Genomic DNA, 16,644 nt, shown 5'->3' on the forward strand with positions numbered 1-16,644 from the left:
AGCATGTTTGGCGTTAAGACATTGGGATGAGTATGTAAATTATTACAGAAAGCACGTTTTTAGAAAGTCTCCCAATTTCCCAATACTCATGAGGATTTGTTAGAAAAAGTTTTTTTTTTTCCATGGTCAGTCATGGATGATATTCCTTGGAGCAGACAGAGGTTAAGTGTCTTGTTTAAGGGCCTGTTTTGGAGGGGGGCAGGGGGAGGACCTATGCCCATGAGAGGCAGCCTGTCTAACCACTCTGGCACCCTGCAGCTTACAAGGGAAATCATGAAATCTACCAGGAGTAAATAGTGCAAAATACTTAGGACAGTGTAGCACTATTGGTCACATCACAGTTCGTTTTGGCTTGATACATATGATGAAATTTGGACAGAACCTACCATTGATATTTACTGTTTCACTGTTATTTGACAAGCAACAGGTAGAAAATTGTGTAATTTCGCCATAAAAATATACAAAGAGGGGCTACGCATAACTGCTTTCACTTTTCATATTTCATTTAACTTGTAGAAATCAGACATATACTGTAGTCTCTTTTTAAATGTTTTCATCATAGCTTAAAACTTAACTCAGAGTCACCTCTTACCTGTAGAAAACAGCCCAATCTGTAAACCCATTCATCATGAAGGGGAATTACTCTATGACAAATCTCTCTCGGTGCGTACGTCTGCAGATTGAATACACAAATGGGCCACATGTTCCATCCCTGCTCTTTAGCCAAAGTCATTTGTGCCAATGTCACAAGTGATAAATGGGTTATGTGGCGCCTATGAGAGAAAGCAGTGAATTTTTATAATGTATTAAACAGGAGCGAGAGGCTGAGCAGGCAGGCAGGCAGGCAGAGATGAAGGACAGGAACGGAGCTGGAAAAGTGGGCTGTCATGCTGTAGTGTGGTGCTGTAGGCAGGGGACCTCTGTCACACACAGTTTGAGCGCCTGCTTCACATCTTTACTGGCACCTCGTCTGTATTTCCCTCAGATATCCAGCCATCAACCCCCCCTAGAGCTCTCAGCTGTCCAGCAAGGAAGCAGAGCTGGCAGACACAATAGCCAGTGACTGCTCTGTCAGATGAATCGCATGGCACCGTACAGTATGCGTGTGTGTTTGAGTATGATCTTCTTTTGCTGTCTTTGTGAGAGCCAGTTTGAATTTAAGACCTTCACATATTGGACATCGCTTCTATTTGAGGTCAGTTTGGTTGTTCATTTTTTCACAGGGTTAATTTAAGAGGACGGGAGCATATAGTTGCTTTCATTGTTTATTACAAAAACACAATATGGATGCTGAAAGGTTGTATTGAATACATTTACTTCTTCATTAAACATCATTCTTCATTTTTTGGCCCTTAGCCAATGACCAGCACCAATATCTGTCACAAAGCTTGCATGCAATACACCTTTGCATTACCACCATTTGTATGTATGCATCGTCTGCATGTCTCTGTCCTTGTATGTGGATTTTTTTTTCTTTCCTAGGAGACTGAGATAAGTTCTTTTTTTTTTCTTTTTAAACAGTATTTTTACTGTCTCTTCTGCTGAGTGGGAGACAGTTGTGAATGCATCCCACTGAAAAGCTCAAGGTGAGGGAAACAGCCGTGCAGTTCTTTATCAGAGATGATGACATTAACCCGACATATATGCTAACACCTTAAATTAACAGAATTAGGTTTTGAATGAAGGCAGTTCCCATTATAACATTATAAAAACAACACCAGCTTACAATGAAACATGAAGGTCCGAGGCAGAGAACTTTCACGCTGAGGGAAGTTGGACTTAAAGGGAGGGACACCTCAGTAAGTTGTTCTTTCAAGTGACTATACAACATGATTAGCATTAAAAGCCACCCCTCACCCCAGTATGCTCTACTTGACCAAGAATGATGCAGAGAAATCACACACACACACACACACACACACACATGATCACAGAAGTGGTAACAGTTTGATCAGAACAGACAGAATCACAAATGGAGTCTGTAATTATTTTAATATCACTCCAACTGGCCACCCCATTAGCCAATTAGCATTCACTTCTCTTTCTGAAATGAAGGGAACACATTTGAATTATGATACAATGCAACACACTGTTTTTTGCCAGTCTCAGTCATTTTCCCATCCAGCAGCCACGTTGTTTAAATAATAAATACACTTGTTCCCCTCTGAGCACCCACGGGTGTTATTGAGGTCTGGTCAGGCGCATTGTTGGTGCATCTGAGGCTATCTTGAGGTAGCTAAAAGTGATTGCATGATTGACCAACAAAAACCATGTCTGAAATCAACGGTGCAGCATTTCACTGTTATTTTAAGGGCACATTAACAAGAGAGTATTATGTGCCTGCATATGCAGGTGAACAGAGTGCATACACTCACAAGCACAGTGAGCTGAAAATGTGCTTCATATGTTTGGATAGGTCAGGTGGAACATTACAATACAACTTTCAGAAGCGTTTTTTGAGGCATATTTGGTGTTGCACAACACTGCCGTGAGCCATGTTGGACGTAAATAAGGATCCGCAAAGAAGCGTTCTTTCTTACAACCTGGTAAATCTGCCTTGTGTTTCCAATTCATCACTAGACTAAATTTATCCAACCACAGTTTGGCAACGAACTAGCAAAAGTGCATATGGACACACGACACGTGCTTTAGACCGCATGCGCTTTGGACTGTTAACATGGAGCCCATGATGTTTAAAATGTTAAAGAGCAGTGTGACATTTGCTGTGTAAATTCTTGCTCCCTACAGGAAGAACCCTTTTAAACTGACCTCCCTAAACATCCTTCAAGACCACGTTTAGACCATCATTTTCACCTCTCAGTTTTAAAAAACTGTGTGTGTGTGTGTGTGTGTGTGTGTGTGTGTGTGTGTGTGTGTGTGTGTGTGTGTGTGTGTGTGTGTGTGTGTCAGTTCAGTACTTTTTCAGAAAAGCCATTTATGAGGTACTGTGTGTCCGTCCCGCTGGCTGCACACACTTAGTGATGTATTGCAGTGTATTGTGCATCACTGTCTGACAAAAGCCATTTGAAATTAAATAAATCTAAAAAAACTGAGGCACACAGAGTACTTATGATGAGTGGTTTCCTCTCAAAAATTAGCTTTTGTGTCTGTGTGTGAGTGTGTGTGATTGGAGCTCGCGTTCAACTTTCATCCACTTGACATGCAGTTATTCCCTGAGAGTGAGACGGAGGAAATGTGAAAGAAAGAAATATTGTGTATATGAGTGTGTGGCTGTGTTTGTACTTATTGCACATGAACTTTATTATTTTGGTGGTGTCAGTTAATCTTGTTCATGTTTGTATCGTTCAATCTTAACATGACAACATAGAACAAAGCTTGAAAAGCTATATATTAAATTCATATTTGACACCAGTGTTACTTTTATTTCTTACTTCCTTTGTCTATCCTGCATCTAGATGTTCATCACTGTCTGCTTAAAGAATTTACACTCACATTCAACTAATTTGATGTTGTATATGTTTTGAAGGAAAAGGAATACCACCATTGTTATGTTTTATTTTATCTGCATAAAAAGGAAACATTTATATTTAACCTGTCTGCAAAATGTTCTCTGCCAACACAGTTCAGTGATTTGTTAAAGTGGTAGAAAACTCACCCCCGTCCTACGTTCTGCGTGATCTCTGTGCAGTAAAAGGATGACAGACTTTTCTGGATTGAAAGAAAAATAAAAATAAAAAAATAAATGTCTCCAGTGAATGTTATCCAGGCAGCAATTATGTTTCCTCCAGAACTTTGCAAAGCATACTTACCTACTAAACCTATTTTCCTGCCTAAGGCTAACTTGCTGATTGGCAAGTGGCTTGTTTTATTTTTCCACCCTGCATTTGAAGAGCATCTTTTTAACCTGCGCAATCACACAGTGTGGAAGACTCACCACTACTTTCCTCTGATTTCTGTTTGTTTTTACCTCCAAGCACAGTATTCTTTAAGTTTATGCAGCAGACGGGTAGTTTGAAAACATGATTTCTCAGATAGCATCTTTGACATTTATAAATTCTGTTCAGTATCACTCAGTATCTTGCATAATGGCAACAAACTGGACTAGGAAAATGAATATTAGAATTACTGAAATCATTTAAAGGGAATTTCAAAAAGAGTTTTCCCACTGCAGCTCATCTCAAAGTTTGTTTCATTCTTTTATTCTAGAACGAAAGAAGATTACGCTGACTGTTGAAAACCAGCTGTCCTACAAGAAAATCTACAATGTTGTGGGATACCTGAAAGGAAGGAGGAACCCAGGTTTGTACAAATGCTTTGAAGTTTCATCTAAAATCAAAAATTCTCAAAAATTTGCATTGTTCTCATTGCTGAAACTTACAGTACAATGCTCTGAGTTAGAGACTGACTTGTATCACTGAAGGCGAAAACAGAACCAATCAGCTGCATTGATATGCTTTGAATATTTGAGGATAGTGGTATTCTTGATTTAATTTGTAAGACTTTATTTGTGATCAATGATCCTTGATGGTACAGTCTGCTTGCACTTTATTCTACTAAACTCTTATCTGGTCTGATTTCAGTTTTCAGTTTTTGCTGTGTTAGTCATACTTGCAACAGTAAACAAGTGAGAGAGATGTGATTCAGTTAGAAAATTAAACATGACCATGTAGCTCAAAACATAAAATCTTAGTTGCTTTTCGTCTGTGATTGCCTGCCATCATTAACAGGATCCAGATGTGTATGAATTTAGGAAATCAACACTTTTCTTCTTTTATCATTCTCTCAGTGCAGGAGCAAATTAAGCGAGCTAGATGTACTAGTACAGTGTCCACAAATACCTCCACCCTGGGGGTGGTGGTTGAATAGAGAATTTGACTGGGATGACTCTGCTCACTGTGTTCATGATCAGACATCTGATTCACTGTCTGGTTATAAAAGAGCATGTTCTGGCTATAACCAAGAGCTGTGGACATACCACCTGCAGATAACCACGTCAAGTTCCTGCAGGAAAACTTGTATAACTTAGACTGACCTGTGATAAACCCATTAAAATCTTTGTCAAATAAATCCTTAGTGGCATTTTACTCAATAAGTCTGCTTCATGACAAAAAGAAAAGTAATTTAAAAAAAGAATGATATAGAGGTTAATAGATAATGCTTGCACCACTCACGTTTGCATGTGATGTAAAATGGGGCAGGTTTGGTAGGATGGCTGACACAGGACCATCGATGAAACATTTTCTTTAACAAACAAGATGGTTGCCGCTGATGTGAGAAGTCTGTTGAACCACTACCGTGACATTGATGAGCAAACGGGATGGTACATTATGTTTTCTCTAGAAGAACAACTGCACTTATTCTGTAGTGTGTTTCCATTTTTCTGTCGCTCTGTGCTATGTCACACATTTCATTGCTCTGATTGGATGATATGCAAAAGTTGATAATGCTCCTTGGAAATCGCAAATTATGCCAGGCTATGTGTTTCATCTATTTGAATGTGTTTTGTTAGGTGTAGTGCAGCTCTCTCGGACACCATAAAGAACCCTTAGTGTCACTTTGCAATGCACTGGATACACCTTTACTGTCATCTTTCAACGTGCAGGGTAGAGTGACGGACTTCCAGTCTTCTCTGCTGGTTGAAAGTTGTTATAGTAGTATTGTATTAAAGAGAATGTATCATACCACGCCATAATCTTTCCTAAACCTTAAACAAGCACTGTGAGTAAAGTAGTACTAAACATAACCAAAACCAAAACTCTTCCCTCCCCTTAACTAAAGTGCTCTTGTTACCTAAACCAAACTAACAGACATGACTCTAGATGCCCCAATCTCTGGTGTGACAGTCGTGCAGTTTCTATGCCTGCCATCCACCCCGACAATCTCCTGGTGCTATGTTAAAAAAAATGACTCATTAAAAAGGAACACCAAGGGTTCTTACTAAATGTTGGTATGTGATGAGTTGGGAGTTAGAATGAGTTGCGTGATTCTTTGACTTTCTATGATCTGTGGTGACTAGAGCTGAAACATTGTTTGTTTAATTGAGTATTTTCTCAGTCTGTTATGATAGTAAATGAAATCTCTTTCAGTTTTGGAGTGATGGTTGGGAAAAACAGTGAGTTTAATGGGCATTGTCATTATTTTTTACACTTTTGACACAAGAACTCCACAACCACCTGCTCTTATATATTATCGATATATAAAGTTGTTATTGCTGCTCTGTTTTCCACTCCACCAATTCCTCAGGGAAATATCTGTTGTTGTTTTTTTACCAGCTTAATGCACACTTTGTGTGCCATAGATTTATTTGCCAGTGGTGGCTAACTGCTGCTGGAAATTGGCTGGTGAGAGCAGAATTTGAGAGCTGTGCATGTAAAACAGTGAGTTTAAAGAAAGTAAAAGGCTGTGTACACTTATAGAGTTGGGATTATCCTCTGCAGGTTCATTTGTTCAAGTGACTTCTTTCAAATGACATGTAGTCATTGGATTCATTCTTGATTGGAGCTTTAAACAATAACTGCAGCCTCATAGTTTCTCTGTTCCTTCCTGTCCCTTTTATAGTTTATTTCAAGTCAGAGCTTCTTCATTTATGGGATGTGTTTAGTGACAAGTCTGATAAAAATAAAAAAGGAAAAAAATCTTTTAATTATCTATCAAGAAAATACTAAATGTTTGAATAGTAATATTTGAGAAGTTTCAGTCTAGTTTTCGAGGTTTCATAGCGCAGAAACTGCTCTCCTAAAAGGTAACTGAATACCAAACACACAGTTGTGATACCAGTACCTTCTTGCTAACTAATCAGTTGGGGTTAGCTATCACATACATTAGTAAAAGAGACAAAACAATACTGACCTATTGGCAAAGCTAATGTTATCCACCTGTCAAGCAGAAACAGAGCAAGAGCAGAGCAGAGCATCCCTCTTCATGCTGAGGTCTTGCCCCATAGTTGGAGTGACCATCGTGACCACCAGGACAAATCTTAGTTGGCTGCTGCAGCAGTGTTGAGTGCACTGCCACATTGGTTGGCGGGTGTACTATTAAAACATCCATAAAGTTTTGTACATTTTTACCGGTCCTGTCAGTCTCTGTCTTGGCCACCTCTGTGTGCCTGTCAGTTGCAGCGGATAAGTCTAGGTCTGAACTTCTTTCCATGTCTGACTGTGCAGTCTCCACCACTTCTTTTTCAATTTTGGCCATCTCTCCATCTTGTCAATGCAATTATGTTGTGGAGTGTATTCCGCCATCATGGTAGCAAATTTCTTTCATGTCCTCGCCTTCACCTCTGGGCTCTGCACTGGTCTCTCGTCTGCAATCTTTACTGTCTCTCGTTCCTCCCTCTCCCCTTTGTTTCTTTCCCTTGTCCTTGTCTTCCCTTTTGCCATCAGAGCCCCTTGGCTTAGGAGCAACCTGCTGGAGGAGATAAGTCAGGCAAAATCAGTGAGTTTTCTTAAATCACTTCTAACCCCCATTTTATAGACTTTTATAGACTGTTTTAAAATATTATCATTATTATTATTATTATTATTTAAATTTTCTTTGTTGTCTTCTTCACTGTCCCAGCCCTCTGTCAGCATAGGTAATTTCCAAGCATATTATATCCTTTTAATATTTAAATGGCAACCCAGCCCCTCCAGTCAGCTGTTTCTGTCCTTATCCTATTTTAATTGTCATTCTGCAGAGAACACCTTTTCATCATGCCCTTGCCTCGCTCTCACATCCGTCCTCCTCACCTGCCCTTCTCTCCACTCATAGCAATGCTTTGCTACTGTACCTGTCCTGCCCAGTCACTGGTGGAAAATTACCTTGCTGATTTACAGTGTGATATTAGCCAGCCATAATGGGCCACTAAAGCAGATGATATGGGCCACAAATCTCTGGAAGGAGCGACCCTTTAACTGGTTGTTGGCATTTGCTCGTATGTCTGTTCCACGCTCATTTATCTCAACCCTAAACAGAATGAATATTCATGCACATCGCAAAAGTAATTTCTTCAACAGTTTGACACTGTAGTTTGTAGCAAATGATACTTAAATAGGAGCAAACAACACATTTGTCAGGGAATATTTTCTTTCTTCTTTGGTTTTTGACCGAAATATTGAACAAAAACTAACTGGATGCAGATACCGGAAGGTACTGAGATGACAATCTAGCAGCAAAAGGAAAAGAGGGAGTTTAAAGCTTAGAACTTGCAGTGATAAAAAAGGATAGTTTTGGGCAGTGACAGAATAATGAGTCAGATAGGTGGAGAGTGATCGATCATAGATGGAACTTAAACAACGCTAGGATGTGTCTACAAGTTGAAGTTGTATCTACTCCATAGCATCTTTTCAGTGAAGTTATCACTGAAGATATTGCTTCTTCTATTGCCTTGGGATCTGGTAAAGACAAAAAGTCCAGCTCTTTTAGAAGATTAGCAAAGTTAGACAATTTGTATATAACACAGCCATATACCTGAAGCAATCTCAAGACGTGAGACTGCGGTAATACTTTCAAAAACATTCAAAGTTTAAAAGAAGGATCATTGAAGGATCCGTTTGCTTTCCTGCCAAGAGTTAAATATGATTGTTCATACTACTCTCATGTGTTTTCGGGAAAAAGGAAGCTACCCCCAGCAAAAGGTTAGCATAGCATAGCATAGCACAAAGACTGGAAACAGGTGGAAACAGCTAGCCTGGCTCTGTCCAAAGGCAACAAAATCTGGCTGCCAGCACTTCCAAAGCAACATGTTATACCTTGCAGTAACTTGTTGGAGTCTTGTAGTTACAGAGGGTTTGACAGGCAACCAGGAGGTTCTTGTATGTATTACACACAATATATAGCTCTTCAATTCTCATCTAAGTCTCTATCTATGTTCATGTTACTGAATAAACATAATGTTGGTGTGGCTCATTTATATGTTTTTGCATAGCTCCATGGCTTAGGAATAAAATATAAAAAATACATTATCAGACTTTGGCTGCACAAAAAAGTTTTTGTACCAAACATCTATTGCATTGAAGACAAAAAAACTAACCAGTACTGACTACACTAAACCTCAGTTGGTGGTTGTTGAACTGTCATAATTTGTCCTGGCCTAAGGGCAGTGAGAACACGGCTTCATGCATTTAATAATTATTTTTTCCATTAATATGAGTTTTATATTCATGCTTCATTTCATCTTCAGTCTTAATGCCTTCTGAATTCAATTAAACAATAAAATAAATTGCACTTTCACATATGACTGATTTGAAGCATTTTACATTAATTGTTTATGTGATTTACCCTGGGAGTTCCTCACAGTACAATAATATATTGTTTTAGGCTAAGCTAGCAGGCTTCTCTAAGCATCTTTTTTCTTAAACAAAGTCATCAGTGTTTTATGTTTGAGTGATGAGGTTTGCTCTGTTCTTCTCTTCGCCTACAGGAAGCCGCTTTGTACCTCCATGTAACAGGAGCAATCCCCTTCATCAAAATACTAGGATTTGCACCTTGGGTGAAATACCTCAGCATGAGACAGAGTGAGACAGCAAACCAGGATAAATAGTAGAAATAATTTATTTCTCAACTTCCTTCACAAAGAACCATTACAAATGTTCCTGCTTGATATTATACAGTGAACACTAGCTAAGATACCACACCAACTGAACAATAAACAGAAAACATGCAATAAACCTAAATCTGGTTCAGTCCCAAAAGAGCAGTGTTCACAGCAGAATAAAACAGCTGCATATTTACTTAATGCCCCTCTAATAAATAGGTCAAACAGAGAAAGAAAAACAGAATAGAAAAGGACAATAACAGACCGAAACAGCTATCCATCCATCCATTTTCTACCGCTTATCCTCTAGTAGGGTCGCGGGGGGGTCACTAAAAAGAGCCGGCTCTTTCGGCTCCCAAGTGGCTCCTCAGATTTTTTGTTACTTAAATTAATTTATTACAAAATTATGTGTAAAATGCATAACTAATGCAAAAAAAACCATAAAATATAACATATGTATAGTATGTATATGGCTTTATTAATAATCTTAACATAACTTAACATATACATAAATAAATTTTAAATAAAAAAGACCCATTTTAATTTGTGAAAAAACACAAAATCAACTAAACATCACTCAACAAAATATAAATTAAAATGTGCAACCATGTACAGTGAAAAACAAAACACAAAATGCGAGTGTCTGTAACCCCTCCCTTCCCCCTCCTGCTCAGTGTAGTCACACAGATGCTGCCACAGCCACACATGTTGACCAATGCGGCTTTAAAAGACAATTAAAAAAAAAAAAAAAAAATCGCTCTCGATCGGGAGCCGGCTCTCCTGATAGCGAGCCGGCTCCCGTCGTTCAATTCAAATAGCCGGCTCTAATCCGGCTCTCGTTCGCGACCGACCCATCACTAATTGTTATGCCTCCGTGCTACTGACAGCCAGAGCCATTCTTGTGAATGCAATGTCTCAATAACACAAAATGTCTACTTGGACTCAAGGATGAACTGATTAGATTTTGGTGGTCAAAGGTCAAAGGTCAAGGTCACGGTAACCTCACGTTCTTGTGAATACAATATATCAGGAACGCCCAAAGAGCATTTCATTACTTTAGGTACAGTGTGGCCTCACAAAACACATTTTTGACCATTACTCACAAATTCATTCACTAACTATGACACAATTTAACTCAAATGTCTATTAGGATAATATTTTGGTAAATGGACTTGCACTTATATAGCACTTTCCTAGTCTTACTGAGCACTCAAAGCCTTTTACAATACCTGCCACATTCACCATTCATTCATACACTGATGGAACAGCCATCAGGGGCAAAGTTGTGTTCATACTTCGACATGCGACCTGGAGGAGCCGGGGATCGAAACCACCGACCTTCTAATGAGTGGACGTCCTGCTCTACCTCCTGAGCCACAGCCGCCCCCAAGTGTTATTTTATCGAAATGGTCAAATGTCAACTTAATTGTGGCATCATAATGTTCTGCAAAAACACTTCTGGCCACTGTAACTCCAGAAGGGGAGATTGTGACCTGATTTCCTACAACTTGGCTGGAGGTGGTAATTCTACCACATGAAACACTTGTTGTGTTGTGAAACCTTGTCTCTGCCAGATACTGTCCATGATATATCAGATGCGAGTGCTTCATGCTTCATACTTACACATAGTTCCACTGACGCTGCTGTGCGGTCAAAAAGAAATAAAATGCAGTGTATACTGATCTCCTCTGTTTGCTTTGCTCTCTGCTCTGCTATCTCACCTACATCTAAGAAGTCATTGGTTTGGATTCATGAGCAACAATTTTCTTTTCTATCACTAAATATTACCTTTATTTTCCGACACAATGTCTGTATGGAACTCACATACCTGGTTACTTAGAAAGGTCAAGAACTCCTGAGCATTATACTACCAAGCACAGTTGTATTGCTTGTTATGACAACTGTACTGTTTTTCTTTTTTCATGTAATAAATGTGGACATGCGCAAATGATACCAAACAGCTTAACTTTCTCACCACTGATTTATTTTCAGATCGCTACGTCCTAGTAGGCAGTCGTCATGACAGTGACCAGGGAGGCGGGGCTTCAGCCATCATGAATCAGCTCATCGCGGCACTGACCGAGCAGGCCAAACGAGGATGGGTGCCGGACCGTACCACTGTGTTTTGCTCATGGGGAGGCTCAGCCCTGGGAAACATCGGGTCCTATGAGTGGGGAAAGGTCAGTAAGCACAAGAGCATCTTATTAAATGTCAGCTTAGAGGTCAGAAGTCGTGGCGTCTGGAATAATTTAAAAGGATGTAAAAACACAATACATGAAAGCAGTCCCTGGAAACATACGTGTGTACCATTCCAGACTACAGCACCATACACAGAGAAAAGCTTTTCATCTTTTCAAAAGCTTTTTCAGATATGCTATATGCTTTTGCCAGGGCTTGCTAACACTAAGCCAGCTAACAGCCAAAATGCTAAAATGTCAAGTTGAGAGTTGGTTCCTTGCAATACTTACTAGATGTAATTTGACTGAAGCCATAATTAACAGTTACAAGAGAAAAAAGGAGCGCTAATCAAAACAGTATGTGTTCCTTTTGTATTCACTCCACACAATAATGTTGTGGCAATAAAGGAACAACCCGCAACAGCTGCAATCAGACTATATTATTTTGTCTGAGTTGCTCTCATTTATAATGACTATTCATTATTGTTATTCCCACATTACACCACAGTTCAAAAGGCACCTTCTTGTAGGAGACCACAAGAATGTTTGTGCTGTTGTTTCTGATGTATTTAATTAGAAAAGAGATTAAATAACATTGCAAGCAAAGGCAGATCAACTGTCAAGGACAATAAAACTATGACAGTAATACTAAGAACGGAAAAGGAGACTTTTTGTGGACCGGAGATAATGACTATGATGTAATGAGTGTGATGACGACAATTACACAATTATGACTGGGGGTGATAACCTGTGTGTGTGTGTGTGTGTGTGTTCCCTGCAGGATAACAGTGTTGTCCTACAGAGCAGTGCAGTGGCTTACGTCAGTCTGAACTCTCCAGTGAGAGGGACGGAGACTCTTAGAGCTACAGCTTCCCCGACCCTGCTGCAACTCACCTCGGACATACAGAGGGTAACTATCACGAATCTTCCTTCTACCAATGTTGCTGCAACTGAAATTGCTGCAAATCACTTCAGATGTACTATATAAAGGGTACCTGTAAGTGTCTGCTCATATATCACAAGAGAAAAAAACACTAATGGCCCTACTATGGCCACAAATAGCAACAGTCTTACTTCAGATGAACTACGTCACTTTTCTACTTTTATTATACTTAAATACTGCTGCCTCTGTGCTACCCCCATACTTTTGACTTTTTTGGACTTTTTACCTCCATCAGTGTTCCTAACTTTACTCAACTTCAGTCTCTCTATATATTTGCTTGTTTTCCAATCACAAGAGAAAGGGAGACTTATTCTATGAAGTATGGCACCTGTTCTATGAAAGGATGGAGGATAACATTCTCTGTATGTTTTAAATAAAACTAACTTCACTCTCACCCCATCCCACACTTCACACTCACACACAGTCTGCAGTGGCGATTCTACTGATTAAGTATAGCAGCTCTATGATTCAGCCTCCCAAACTGCGTCTTTATTCCAACCCGGGGGTGTTTTTCAGATGTGCTCAGCCCTCGCAGACATTTACTTCACAACTTTTACCATCTCTTTAAACTTTGAAAACTTTTTGCCTTGTGAAAAACAAAACGCACACTTCGTTGTCACTCTCTCTCGTTTCGTTCCTCCTCCTCCTCCTTTTTTTTGTGTTCTTTCCCTTCCTCTGTAAGCACAGCATCCTTTTCTCCCCACCTTGCTGTCTCATCTTCTTTCACCTCTTAATCTCCTCTTTCATTAGCAGCAAGCACTGCATCTTCCCACCCTCTCATATTCCTCATTAAAATCTCCCTCTCACTTCTCCTATCCTGCCTCACGTTGTCTCTTCAGGTTTTTCCATACAGTATTTTTATTTGTGTATTTAAGTTGGTCATCCAATCCTCAGGGAAGATTCATTTTCCTCCCAGGCACCTAGGCTGGTACAAGAGGTGAGTATTGGACAGAGTGTACCGTGCAGTTCGTCTGCACTGCCATAAACTAAATAATTAGTAGGAATGTCCCAATCTACTTGTGACATTCAGCTTTAATGAAGCTACAGACAGGCTGTGCCAAAGTCGTATAAAGAGAAGAAGCGAAAAAGGAGAAAGTAACTTCTACGTTTGATGTACCTTAATGAAAGCTGAGAGCTGAATGAGAGCTCTTGCTTCCGCTCTGCTTTTTCTATCAAATTCATTCATTCTGTGAAGCTGTTCATGCCTCTAGCACCACCACCAAAATTGTCTTTTAGGACAGATGTCATTCTTACCAGCCATAAAATACCCATGGGACATTAGCGCTGTGCTGCTGTAAATACTGCTATAGGAAGAGGGAAATTTACAGGTGCTATGTATAGCAATTTGATTGGCTTTGTCTATATTGCCTCAGGACAATTTCTGACTCAGCTTGTCACTTTTTCCATTCAAAATCTTTCTACCAAGAGTGTAATTGTCTTTGTACTACTTCATGTGCTCACTTCCATTTGTATCTCATTCACCCTCCTGTGCATTTTACTGCGGTCCGTGTGAATGCCGAACTTCTGAGGTGCCACAATGCACTTGGAGCGAGAGCATTAATGGATTGTTGTCCATATTGATTTGGGTTTGGTGTCCTGTCCCAAGGACAGAGGCTGTATTGTTGCTACTGTCCTTGTTTCCATTCACTTTCCATTGTGACTACATTGCTTACCAAACGTGACTGAAAGAAGTCAATGACACTGTAGCGGAACAGAGTTAAAAATGTATTAGTATTGTTTTTATCTGATCAGTGATCCCTCCCACACAGCTTACGTCAAAATAAGGACAGAAATTAAAGTGCAATTAAATGTCAGAATTGTCAGAAAGCTCAACTTGTGCCTGATAGTGGTGACGACCTTAAAGTCGTAAACCTGATATAACTGATTTCTGTGACCACAGAGGAAGGAGGAGGCAGAAACAAGCTACAAACATAACATAGTCATCATCATCATCGTCACCTTGTTGGTATGTCAAATCTGTTGGCAAACAGCTGCTTATCAACACATTAAGCAGATACGGAGCAACATTAGCCGCATTTCCACCACAGGAACTTTCCCCAGAAACCAGGAACCTTTTGAACCAATTTGTCCCGTGTTTTCGTTCATGTTATGTCCTCAAAGTGCTTTAGGCCACGGTGGAAACACAAACAACAATGGGCCACATGGAACCTTTTAGTTCCTTGAAACGCAGCTATTGTGATTCATTTGGAGTTGAGTTTCAGTCCACCTTATGAATATACTATAAGTCCAATATTCACTCTCTTTTTGCTCTATTTTTGGTCTCGTGCAGCTCCTGAGAGAAATATCTGGCTCTTTAGCGTCTAAATGTTTATAAGATAGTGGCTTACTGTGTTTGTATGTTGCTATGTGTTGCTAAGCAGTTTGTGTACAGTGTTTTTCCTTGTGATAATGTCGTCATCTCTTCCTCATTCTGCTGTAGCCTGACACCTATGTGTCATGCAGTATCCCCTTGCCTTCATATTTTTATAGGAAAATAAAAGCATACTGTTTGTATTACAAGTACTCATAATTTGTTTCAGTGCTATCAACTATTTAAATTTAATTTAATAAAATAATTTAATTCATTACCTTGATTTAAGATATTTCATCTTACTTAGATTTCAGTTTTTGCAGTGTGTGTACACAACCTTATGATCCCAACCAGCACCAGAGTGTTTTAGCATGCTTACTAATGGAACGGGTCAAATGCATCATTACAGTTCTACAAAGTAGCACTGAACTAACCAAAGACTCCTGCAAGAACCCCCTCCTCTGTGTTTACTCTTTATTTACCCTCTTATCTCGTACCATCTTGTCTCGTCTCGTTGTACCTAATTGTCCATTCGGTGGCAGCTGTCTCTGGCATGCTCTATCGCTCTATTCATCATCTCGAGACTCTTTGAGCTGCCCCAGGTACGCTCCCCACCTCCCAATATTTAGAAACAGGTCTAAGCATGTCATTAATCATGGTTGCGCAACGGCTGTAATACTTCCTACTTATCTTACTTTGCTGGGACCTGTCTTCCAAATCGAGATGCTGCTGCACTGATAGTTTTGGAATGGGTGCTTGGGAACCAATTATAATACAACTAGATGCTCCTTTTGTAGGAGATTTACACCAGGATGGGGGACAACAAGGGGGTAGAAGAGAAACAAGGGGAGCTTTGGTGATCAGAAGAATACAAAACAAATAGATGGGGGCTTGTGCTTTAATTGGGTATTGTTCCAGAGACGTGTCTAGTCTCCCGTCGGAGTGTGGGTGGCTTGTAGTAGGTACCTCCATTTGAAAACAAATGGTCACCGGTGGACAGTGCATTGTTAGGCTGAAAAAAGACCACAGTGGCAAATCCTTCATCTGCTCTCTCACTAAGAAATGGTCATGGATTTGTGTACTTGTGTGTTTATGTCCACAAGTACATGTTTATTTGTGTGTTTACTTGTTTATGTGACACATATAATTCATATATAAATAATGAAAACATTTAACATGTCCTCTCTTATACATCAGGTTTCTCTGTAAATGCAGACAGTGACGTCTTATCTGCCTAAACTGCACATTGAAAAGTGTTTTTTTATTATCTCTCTCTGGTCCATATGTGGTGCTTAGAACACAAATTACAGTATAGAAAATTTGACATCAGCATGTTTGTAATTCATTTATTTAGTTTCATTGATAAAGTTGGTAAACACAGTTTCTTATGACATGATCACATGATATTTCCTGACTTTACAAATTGATGAACAACAGAATACATTGAATACTTTGAATGTTGCTTATTTAGATGTGAACATTTAATATATAGCAAAACTTACAGTTTGAAACCACACATTCACTCATTTAAAAGAATCAAATGTAAAGAATAACCAATAACTGCTTCTGTTCTGCTACTTTCTTTTGAGTCACTGGGTCATCGTCAAACCTCCATAAATGATGTCACAGCTAGTTTGTGAGCCAATTTATAAACAAGCTTATCTCATCCATTATACCAACCCATTTCCAGTCAAGCTGATTAATGTGTTATGCAACGATTTTCCACCCACTTTAACAG

The 16,644-nt window shown here is 39.4% G+C and overlaps 1 protein-coding gene across 1 annotated transcript in view; it reads left to right on the top strand.

Moving 5' to 3' along the window:
- LOC130170887 (inactive N-acetylated-alpha-linked acidic dipeptidase-like protein 2) overlaps positions 1-16,644 on the top strand; it is a 431,329-nt gene that overhangs the window by 300,784 nt on the left and 113,901 nt on the right. Inside the window, exons 12-14 of the mRNA XM_056378584.1 lie at positions 4,168-4,260; positions 11,468-11,655; positions 12,434-12,562. Of these exons, the coding sequence (XP_056234559.1) occupies positions 4,168-4,260; positions 11,468-11,655; positions 12,434-12,562 (410 nt within the window). The remainder of the gene's footprint in view (positions 1-4,167; positions 4,261-11,467; positions 11,656-12,433; positions 12,563-16,644) is intronic.

Source organism: Seriola aureovittata, chromosome 6 (assembly GCF_021018895.1).
Source record: "Seriola aureovittata isolate HTS-2021-v1 ecotype China chromosome 6, ASM2101889v1, whole genome shotgun sequence".
In the NCBI taxonomy this organism is placed as follows: domain Eukaryota; kingdom Metazoa; phylum Chordata; class Actinopteri; order Carangiformes; family Carangidae; genus Seriola; species Seriola aureovittata.